The sequence below is a fragment of the Linepithema humile genome, chromosome 1, assembly GCF_040581485.1.
Source record: "Linepithema humile isolate Giens D197 chromosome 1, Lhum_UNIL_v1.0, whole genome shotgun sequence".
Taxonomy (NCBI): domain Eukaryota; kingdom Metazoa; phylum Arthropoda; class Insecta; order Hymenoptera; family Formicidae; genus Linepithema; species Linepithema humile.
In genome coordinates, this window is record NC_090128.1 from 16,528,420 (window position 1) to 16,540,209 (window position 11,790).

Genomic DNA, 11,790 nt, shown 5'->3' on the forward strand with positions numbered 1-11,790 from the left:
TAACCATAAGCATAAGACATAAGCATAAGCTTGAGGACCAATCAGAAAATAGTTTTAGATCTAAATAATTCAATAAGATTAAAAATAACCATGAACTTAAATGTAACATTAATTTCAACCCGTTGATGCCTGTTCTACAATACAGCCGTAAGTCGTAAGTCGGAAGAAATTGACCAATCACAGTCGATTATTCTTTTATGCTTTGTCTGTGATTAGTCAATTTCTTACGATTTACGATTTATTTACGATTGTATTGCAGAACAGGCATAAGAGATCTGATAGAATACTCCAATGAACGCTCACATAAGAGCCTATCCAGACAAACTTGCATAGTCGCATAAACGTATGCATAAGGAAATTGATTGGTCCATTTTCTTATGCATTTGCTCATGGACCAATCAATTTCCTTATGCATACGTTTATGCGACTATGCAAGTTCATCTGGATAGGCCCTAACCGTTGTGTTTTCTGAATACAACCATTGCTTTTCATATCGCGTTGCCATGGTGCCAACGGTTTCGAGTTTGCACCACTAAAGCCCCTTACACAATGCCAGGCAACAGGCAATAAGAACAGGAAATAACATACAAGAGAAAGAGAGAAAAGCTATTTCTCTCTTTTTCTTTCCTACATTATTCTCTATTCCTATTGCCTGTTGCCTGGCATTGTGTAAGGGGCTTAACCAGAGCAGTGATCGAATTCATTAGAGATCGTACTTATATACATAATATATGTCATTATATACATAAATCAGTCTCAGCATAAATGATTAAAGGTAATAAAATAATATTATCATTATTTTTTTGTAGAATAAAGAAATAGATCATATATGGTCAGGGCCGGATTAAACATGTTTGGGGCCCCCGGCCATCTTTTGTAATGAGGCCCCTTAGTACCATGTCCAATAATACTGGCTATTTGGCTTTATTAAATATTGGGTTTCTCTTGGTCAGAAATCTTATTCCTAAGCTCCATTACCACGTCAAGGTGGAGACCCGTCAATGGAGTTTTTTCTTCTTGTTTTTTTGTGTTTTTATAGTTTTTATGATTTTTATGATTTTTTTTAATTATTTTTTTGAGATTTTTGTTTTTTTTTACTTTTTAATGAACAATAAAAAATTTTTATTTGTCTTTCTTTTAATATATATCTTAGTGTTAATATTAGTATATATATATATATATATATATATATATATAATTTTCAAATAAATCACATTAATGTACCAAACGTCTTCTTAACTTTTTATTCGCGAAATCTTGAATAACATCATTGAAATTTAATGCTTTAAAAAACTCGTTTTCAATGCTAATTAATACTCAAATTGTTCAATCTTCCTTCTATCATTGTATTTCTTAAAACATTCTTAATTAATTTCCATTTTGAAAATGATCTCTCCCCTGTAGCATTACTGATCATCATACAGAGATGAATGCGCAATGCTATTTCTACATTTGGAAAAGCTTTAAAGAGGTGATTTTCATATAAATAGTAATACAAACTTTTTAAATTTAATTTTTGTATTGAGGCATTTTCAGATTTTTCTTCATTAAGATCTGCTTCTTGATCACTGTCACTTTCTCTAACGGTAGTTCTTTCCGATTCACTCATTTCTTCCTCCTGCTTTTTTATTTTTTCCTGACCTTCTATATCTTTTGTCCCATCTTTAAATTCCTCCTTCTCTGTAGAAAATTTTTCTTTTTGCAATAAGTGTGAATTAATTTTTAATTCATTTTTCAAATATGCTCTTAAATGAAAACATTCTGATATCAATTCTGTTTCATTTACGTCCCTATTGTAAATAGAAGCAAAATGTGTACATGAATTTGTCAACGTTTGCTCATTTACATCAGTCAAAATTTCCAAAAATCCAAATACTTCAAAAATGTTTTCATAAGCTTTAGAGCGTTTAGTCAAATTATTTAAAAGTGTGTCAATAACAGGCAAGAAAGTTTCAATTTTAAATTTTTCACTTCCTTCTAGAATCACATCTGGATCTAGTGTATCCGTATTATCGAAATAAGTCAAACGAGTACTACGTTTTTTGATGCGTTTGTTAATATCTTTGTAAACAGAATTTGGCGCAATCTCATTTGCACGCTTTTCGTACCAATCAAATTTATTTCTCTTTTCGCTAATATATAACGTCAAAGATTTCAAAATTTTGACAGCAACAGACAAGGTCAACGTTGTTTTCTGTAACATCTTATTCGTTTTATTAAGTCTCATTAATACATCGTTCCAAAAAATAGTTAGAAAAACCGTTTCCAATCTTTCCATATTTTTCTTCAAACCAGTAGCTCGGGTTTTAGTTTCTTCGGATTCATTTTCAGTAGTAATGAGTGTTTCTAAAGCTGTTTTGATAGTTTTATATCCATTATTTAATGCGAAAACAGCATCAGCACGAGCTGACCAGCGCGTATCAGACAAATTTTTAACTACTTTTTGTCTTGGACCTAAAGTAGCTAATGCTCTTATTAATACAGCCCATCGGTGCGTTGACGCAGAAAAGAAAGTATATAGGTTTTGAACGAAATCAAAATATTTACAAACTTCTTCTGTTGATTGTGCGGCTTGAACGCCAACAAGATTTAGAGAATGTGCACTACAGGGAATAAAAAATGCTAAAGAATTAATGTCATTAATTCTGGCCTGCAATCCATTATATCGTCCAGCCATATTTGCGGCATTATCATACGACTGGCCTCGGCAATTTGAAATGGATATATCATTTTCATTTAGAAACTTGATGACAACTTCACACAGATTCTCTGCGTCGTGCCCATAAATCGGTATAAACATTAAGAATCGTTCAACTGATTTACCGTTTTTACAATATCGGATAATGAAAGTCAACTGATCTACATGACTTACATCAGGCGTTGAATCTATTGAAATAGAATAATATTTCGCTTGTCGTATCTCGGCTATAATTCCCATAAATACTTTTTTTCCCATAATCTCGATTAATTCTTCACATATTGTTGAGGAAAGAAAAGAAGTTTTTCCTCGTCCACTATTCCCAAACTTTTTTATATGTTCGCGCAAAAATGGATCAAATTCGCTTATTAGTTCTAACATTCCTAAGTAATTACCATTTCTGTTAGAACCGAAAATTTCATTACTACCTCTAAAAGGCAAACCTCTTGATGCTAGAAATTTTATCACAGCAACTATTCTTCGAAATACTTCGATCCAGTAATTACGTTCTTCGTTAAGTTGAAGTTGTAGTTCAGTATCTATTCTTCCGACTACTTTTGTGCGCCTGATATAAGTATATAAATTTTTTCTATGCTCAGAGCTATTTTCATGATCTGAAATGGATTTTAATCCATGTTTCCAATCATTAAAGCCAGTTGTAAATGAAGTATCCGACTCATTGAGCAATTTACAAGGAAAGCAAAAAATTTTGCCTTGAGACGGCGAATATAAAACCCACTCGCGTTTAACCTTTTCTCCATTTTGAAGTTCCCGGTAAAAATAGGAATTTTGTAATTTTCTGGGTCGATTGATTTTTTTGTTTCCTTCAATACTTTCATAGTTTCGAACTGACGCCTTATAATCCGCATGTACATCGAAATTTTGGCATTTTGTAAATCCATTTTTAATCCAGTATTCCTGTAATGCGTTTCGACTTCCTCGAAAAAGCTCCCATAAAGCTGGATCTGAACTTGGTTCATTTAATTGACTATCAGAAATATGAGGAATAGCACTTTGTCCATTATCATTTATCCGATCATCAGTATAATTTGATTCAATATAGTTGGGAGTATTAGATGTAGATGGACCGATTTCCAAAACGTGTGGTTCCAATGGTGGATCTGTACTCTGTTCTTTAGATCCGTTGTCATTGTCAGAATAAGAAATGACAGTTTCAGTATTATCATTTTGATCGACAGGTAAAATGGAAGAAGAATTAGACACAGAGGAATCTAAATTAACAGACAGAGTAGTGACATCTGTACTATTTTCAGTGCTAGTATTTGTTGTTTGAAAATACGAATTTATATTTTTCGGATTTTTAATGAATAATTCTTCTTTTTTAACTTTTTTCCTTTTTTGAGCTCCACTTTCAAAATTTCGTTTCATTTTGCTATAAATGTGCCGTAAAAAATAGCAAAAGACAAGGAAATAGAAAGACACAAAGCAACAAAAAAGACACTAATTAATTTCCTGGCTTCTCTTTTTTTAGTATTTCTTATTACAAGCGTTTGAAATAAATTACTTTATTCTCAATCAAAACTTAAAAGTTTCATTAACCCTGAGCGCTAAAAAACTAAATTATCTCTTGGAAAATATACGAAACTATTCCTTGATCTAGAGTTACATTTCTCTAGCGAGTGCAAGAAGTAGTAGCGGACGAATGGAGCCTATTGCCGACTTGTCGAATAGAGTCGAAGCGCCGCGCGCCGCTGCCGCCGCTATCAGCTATCAGTGATTTCGGATTTCTGGACGCTACGCTAGCTGCCTGCTGCGGAGCGCGTGGTGGGGGCGCATACAAGAAATGAAAATCGTAGCTCGGTGCTCGGCGGCTCGGCGCTCGGCGGCTAGACGGCTTGACGGCTCGACGCTGTCGGCATCGTCGGCGCATCACTGAGTGTCAAGCACCGAGCGCTACGAGAATTTTCACAAATTAAAAAAAAGTTTTCATTTGCTAATTTGCTGTTAAATGGTTTTTTTTTCTTTTTTTTTTGGAAAATATTTCAACAAACTTGAGGCCCTCCTAATTGCGAGGCCCCCGGCAAAAGCCGGGTTGGCCATTACGTTAATCCAGCCCTGTATATGGTTTATTATGTTTTTGTATTTAAGCATAATTTATAAATTAAGTTAGGTTAGGTGTATGATTACTTTTAATACACGATGCAATCAACTAAATTTATTCAACAAAAGTATATTTGTTAGAAAAAATGGCAAAAGTACATTATTTCTTAATAAAAAGAAATCAAAAGCACTATGTGTGCACAAGCAAAGAAAAGAAGATTAATGATATTATAATAGCTAGACATGGTATGTATTTTAATTTAAACATATTTATTTTTAAATTATTTGTAATTTTTTTAGAGATCAAAAAATGTAATTTAATATGCATTTAAAATTATCATTATTTTTATTTTTCCAGAAAATTGTGTTATACTTAAAAGTATTGCAAATAATTTAAACATCAGAGTTCCTTACATTTACATAAGAAAACTTATAAGACAAACAGGTAAGAAAGTAAGACGTATTGAATGTACTATTAAAAATATTTTTATAAAATATATAAAATTTTGAAAGTTATCTAATATTTATAGCATTATAACTGTGAAATATTAATTCTTAATTAATTAGATAAAGCAACGCACTTCAAAAGACAGCTTTCAATTATAACAGAAGAGAAAGTATTACCGAGCAAACTTCGCATAAAAAGTATTTTTTCTATTTTTAATTTAATCATTATATAAGTTTTACATTACTATTATTTTCTATTTTTATTCTCTCTCTCTCTCTCTCTCTCTCTCTCTCTCTCTCTCTCTCTCATTTATAAAAATGAATTGATCTATTAGTGTTGTTTGATATTTAAATTATTATAAATTAAAAGATTTGGGTTACCCTGGTAGAAATTCACTCTAGGCCTTATTATGGCCCCGACTAGCTCGCCAGTCATCAACTCGGGCGTGATACTGGCAAATTAGTCGGGGCCACATACGAAATCGTCATAAATGGCTGTGCTAGCGCCACAGATTCACCGCAATACTGGGGCGACTGGGGCTGTGGATTGGCACTATCTAGGCTGCCACTTAGACCGTGTTTGTTCTAAACGGACCCTTACTAAATTTATCATGGCCCTAGGTAGGTTTATGAAAGGTAGAGCCATGGTAATTTTAATAAGGTTCCGATTAAAATTACATTATACGTGTGTACATGTGCGCGTGTATATTTATGTGGGTGTGTTAGTGTATGTACACATACGCACGCACACATATACATACACGAATACATACACACATATCAATTAATATATAAAATATCTAAAAAAAAATTTGTATATGTTTATTTTATTTGTTTACTGCAATTATTTATAAGCTTAATGCGTTACATAAAATGTGTTGTTTATTTCTATATACGAAATACAATTAAATAATATTATATATATATTTGAAAAAATATGTTGAAAAAATGAAATTATAAAACTACAGAAGTAAAAAAAAATAGGCATATTTAAATTCAAAATAAATTTTCAACATTATTCGATTCATCAGAATAAATAGACCCAGATTCTTGTGACTGATTATCTGATGATACTTGATTAATAATTGTTGCTGATTTTGTCCGTGACTTTCGGTAACCTTCCCAATCCTTAGCATTGGTAAGGACGACACTGATGGCCTTGATTAAAAGAGCATGAGTTACTGTTTCCCCAGTCAAAGTTTGTTTTAAATAAACTTCTAGAAAAAAATATCGATGCAATTAAATAGAGTTTAATAAGTTAAAATTTAATAATTAATTAAATAAATTATATATGTATACAGGTGTCCGGTAACTTGCAGACCAACGCTCGTGAATAGATAAAGCACAATAAACTGAACAAAAAAGTTCTTTACCATTTTGCGCGAATCGCGCGCTTATTCGTCAATCTTTTTAATTAATATTTCAATAATTATTGTAAGAATTCAAAAATGGTAAAAAACTTTTCTGTTCAGTTTATTGTGCTCTATCTGTTCACGAGAATTGGTCCGCGAGTTATCGGACACCCTGTATGTCAATACCTTCTATACATGAGTAAAATTCTGTGCTCTTGAAAACGTATTTGTGTGGAATATTTTTTACCGCTGTGTACATTATTGCAACATTTCTTGCAATACAATGTTTTATAATATGCAATATATTTCGGCTTAAAGATCTGCTGAAATCGAGATAACGATGAATGAATTCACACTAAAACAGAATTATTTATAAATTATAGGATAAACATCAAACAGATATAAATGCTGTTGTATGCTAGTATGTATGTGTATGTGCGTTTGTAGTACTCACAAAACTTTGTTTTAAATTACGGTCAGTATTCAACTGAGTATTAAATGCGTTGAATTGATCATTTGTTTCTAGTGGAAATTTAATATTATATGTTTTCAAAAATCCAGTTGACTCTGCTGTATAATAATTATTATCAGTAGTTTTCGTTGCTTCATTATACATGACTATAGCTTTTAAATTCCGAATTTCATATCTGATTTGTTCTAACTTTACAAGTATTAAATCGGCTTCTGAAATAAATAACAATATTTATAATAATAATAATAATAAATTATATGTAACAATTGCATAAAAATAATTAATTTTGGATGTTCAAACATACTTTCTTCACTAAGTGTGGTAAAGTTGATTGGGTTTTCACATTCTACTCCATGCGAATCTGAAATTTAAGATTTTTATAATAACATTAAAAATACAAATATTTATGTTAAATTTCAAATATTCCAATAGTTACTTTGTGAATTAAGCGTTAAAACAGGAATGTCCTTATCCATTACAACTATCGATTGGCTTTTATTTTTTAAATCCATACTCAAAGTATCCTCACGCTGAAGAATAATCTTCTTATCTGGAAAATAGTAATAATCATGATTTTATATAATTATTAAAATTATTACAAATTATTAAAAATTGCAATAGTTACACAAAAATTTATAGAAATCATTTTATATAAAGTATTAAAAAATAACATAAATTTACAAACCAATGGGTAATTGGGGCATCTGCACTATCCTTGAAGATCCTGTATTTAGACCCTTATTTTGTTTTTTCGTATTTGTTTTTTTAAGACGTTTTAATGTTTTATTTGGCTCTGAAAAGAAACAAAAAGTAGAACAGATCAATTTTTATTAATTCGAAAGATTGTTGGATAATAATTTTGATATTTATTTCTTATTATATAGTTATCATGCGTTATAATTGTAATTTACCTGAGACTGAGTTAAAAGAATTTGAGTTTTTGTCAGACGTCATAAACTTTGATACGAATGCTGCACTGTCATTCAATGCTTTCTTTTTATAAAATTCTTTTTTTGCTTCTGATTTTTCTTTTGGATCCTCGTCAGAAGGCAAAGAAAAAACAAACTCCTGGGCTGAAAGTTCGTCCAGTTTCATTAAAGCTTCATCGTATTGCTCTAGAATGCATAACAAATTGCTTTAATTAAAGGACATTAAAATTATATATATACATGTATACATTACATGTATATATGTATACATATGTACATATGTATACATTATTTATTATATTAATTTATTATTAATTTATTTATTATTTATTTTTATATTAATTTATTATTATATATTAATTATATTAATTTAATTACTTACTTGCTTCGCCAACGATCTTAACCGTATAAGTAGGCCAAGATTCTGGTGCATCAAAACAATGATTTACAAAATCCTGTAAAAGTTTCGAAGTATTTTCATCGTACGGTCCTGGCATAAATTTTGTCGTGAGTTTAAGTCGCTTTTGGTCCCATGAGATCCATTTCGACGGTACCACGTCAATTTCTTTTTTTCCAGACTTTGGACCTTTCCTTATAAATTGTACTAACTGATATTTGTGCAAATAGTCTTCGTCCTCACTCATCTAAACAACAGAAAAAATATTCAAGCCTTGAGATACTTATTCCTATTGTTATGTATAGAAATAAAGAACGCCTTATTTATTAACATTCAACTATGAATTCTGATCTTAATGCAAACTTGACCGAATATTAAGACTAACTTTGATGAAATAAAAAAATTGTGGAAATAACTTACCTTCAGTTTCCACGATATTTCGGTCTTCAAAGAATAATATCGTTGATAGTTATTACACAAAATTGTTTCACCCGTTTGACTTGTTTGTTAATTAATATAAAAGAAATGATAATATGTGCAGAATAAAAAGCACACGGTCACGCGCATCACACGGGCTTATGAAAAACAAAGTAACGAAGGATGTAAATATATAAGAAACATTTGGCAATTGATCAGTTTTACGGTTTCACCAATTGATGTCGTTCCGTGTTTTGTACTGTAGCCACGGCAGAAAAACTATTTAAAACTATTACTATTACTATTACTAAACTATTACTATTACTTAACTATTACTATTACTATTTAAAACTATTTTCGCATCTGTGATCCATGCATTGTTGTATCTTATATCATTGTGTGCGGAGCTGTATACACATACACAGTCGCGTCGGGCTTGAGGGAGTCAGGGTTGCACTTATTAGATTATGTTAGAATAATGTAATAAATTTGTGAAATAAATTTGGACAATTACAATCGTAATCCCAAAGGTTTCGTTGATTATCGCGTGTAAAACTATAATCGATGTATTTAATAAAGAAAAAAATAAATAAAATAAATGTACCAACAAGTATTATGATTTACTTATGTTTTTTTGTCTTCACAAAATTATTCAGTTTTTCCATACAAAGATTCAATCTAGTGTAAAAGAGATATAGCAAATGTTCTTTCATTAGTTCCATTAAGATTTAATTTCAATTTAATCATTTTATGTGCGATATCATGTACGGTCATAGTTTTTCTTCTTACTGCATCAAAACGAGATTCTAATAATTCCCACATGTTTAAAACAGATGAATTTATTGGATTTGTGTAAACAGATTTTTTTATTATACAAACATCGCCTTCAAGTTTGATTTTGTTATTTTCAACATACATTTTATTTATCGTACATATACATCCCATTTTTAGAAGAACTGTATTATCTGGCGCCTTATTTGTAAGTAACATATTAATGCACTGTAAAGCTTCTATATTATTTCCATTTTGTTTAAGAATTGTCACTACTAAAGGAGAAGGTACTTGATTGATGCAAGTTTTTTGCTCACAAAGTCTTCGAGCTAATTGTGCGACTACATTTGTAGGTGAACGAAGCATGTTTTTTATTTTTCCTAAATAACTCTCAAATGCAAAAGCACTTATAGACGATAAATTGCACTGTGTATTAAAAACGTCATCTGAAATGTGAAGTAAGTTGTGAACATTCATAACCATAAAGTCTGGACCATAAAGATCTTTGGATTGTAAAATAAATTTGTTCAGTAAATCTTTAGCGGTAGGAACAAAATTTACTGCATTTTCTGATGACAGCATACGACAAGCTGCATGAAGCAAAATAAAATGTTCATATTTGTTTTTCTCTAAAATTCTTTTTAGCAAAATAGGGCCAGCAAACAATAAAAAAAATCTGTATTCAGTAGCTTTAAATTTTAAATAATCTGTTATTGGTCTCATTTTTCTATCAAATTCAATCGGTTGTTGTCGTTTTATTGTTAACATTCTCATTGACAATTCTTTTCGTTGATTTTGACTAAATTTAACTTTTAGATTAGTAGACATCCATGCATCTATTAATCTTTTCATCACACCTAAATAGCATAGATGCATTGAATCTAGAATAATATCATTAATCATATTAATTGGCGGAGTTATGAATAAAAGAGGCGATGCAGCATTGTGATGATGTGGATCGATAAAGTTACGGAAAGTATAGTCAGTGCGTTCTGCACAATTTGTTTCTAAAAATATCATTGTTCTGTTATGTTTGATACCTTGAATTTCACAACGTTCACAACCGTGTGCTGCATTGTGCCCTTTTATGCATTTCAAGTAAGACCGTGCAGGAGTATCGCATATAAAACCTTTAATTTTGATTTCAAAGTGCCTTTCTTGTATAGAAATGCCATGAACTAATAATTTATTTAGTTCCATTATAAAATCTTTCATAAATTCATGGATATATTTTGGCTTTGAATTTCCTGAATAAATTGCGACAACAAATGGGCTATAAATATCAGGATTACATTGTACTTTTACAAGTATTGGCCACACGTCGTTTACACTTGATTTGAATAATTTGATACCGTCAATATTAATTAAAAGATATAAAATATTTGCATAATGTAAATCTAAATTTATGCAAGTACGCAATCCCTGTTCGATACCAAAATAAGCATATTGTCCTTCGGTTTCATCTAAAGCGAGCATTTTAGTTATAAAATAATGTGACTTGTTTGTCTGTAAAAGAGTTTTAGATGATTTAGGTAAATTTGGCAATACAGGATTCAGAATGCTTAGTAAAGAATCTAGTGTCGAGTGAGGAACTCGACATCCAATGGCCCAAGAACGTAACTCAGCTGAAATATCGTTTTGATTTTGATGTTGTCGAACTTCAATATCTACATCACCATTATTGCTGTCAACGCTGCCGTCAGATTTATCGCTAATGTTATTAAAATCAATATCAGAGTCACTATGGTCTCCAGAGTTAGTTTCCGAATTATCATTTTTCTTTTCATCGAGTGTATTATAAAGGTCAATTGCAGTCTCTCTTCCGTCTTCGGTTCTAAAACTTTCCTCGTGGTATTCATTACACTCGGTCGAACTGTCTTTTTCACTATGACATTCACATTCACCAATATTATTTTGATTATTCCCCGCATTAGATGAAGATTGTGTATTAAAATTATTTGTTGCACTTAACCTATTCATAGCTTTTAATTTTCGTTTGAATTTAATAATTTTTCGATATTTTTGTGCGGTTAATCTATCCGCTAACAATTTCATGTCTCTATCCATATTTGGAAGAAGAAGTAAATTGTTATATTTTTATAAAACGTAGCGGGAATAAATATAGTTATATAGACTTATAATAGACTCTATAATAGTATCTCTTTCAGAAACAGTTTGAGAGAAAAGACTAGCGGACACTATATGGACATATAAAACATAGCGCCAGACAAAACTCTGGGCCATAC

At 30.8% G+C, this 11,790-nt stretch overlaps 1 protein-coding gene and 1 long non-coding RNA gene across 2 annotated transcripts; one reads left to right on the forward strand and one right to left on the reverse strand.

Moving 5' to 3' along the window:
• Positions 1-4,677: 4,677 nt before the first annotated feature.
• On the forward strand, positions 4,678-5,562 carry LOC137001070 (uncharacterized). Its single transcript, XR_010891216.1, has 2 exons — positions 4,678-5,005; positions 5,118-5,562. It is a non-coding gene; the product is annotated as an uncharacterized lncRNA (long non-coding RNA).
• Positions 5,563-6,908: 1,346 nt separating this feature from the next.
• On the reverse strand, positions 6,909-11,782 carry LOC105669676 (uncharacterized). The gene is made up of 8 exons (XM_067347534.1): positions 9,542-11,782; positions 8,777-8,800; positions 8,342-8,603; positions 7,942-8,145; positions 7,716-7,823; positions 7,467-7,580; positions 7,335-7,391; positions 6,909-6,913 (listed from the first exon to the last, which is right to left on the reverse strand). Exons 1-8 carry the CDS (start codon positions 11,609-11,611, stop codon positions 6,909-6,911), a joined length of 2,844 nt encoding a protein of 947 aa, XP_067203635.1. The 5' UTR covers positions 11,612-11,782.
• Positions 11,783-11,790: the final 8 nt, after the last annotated feature.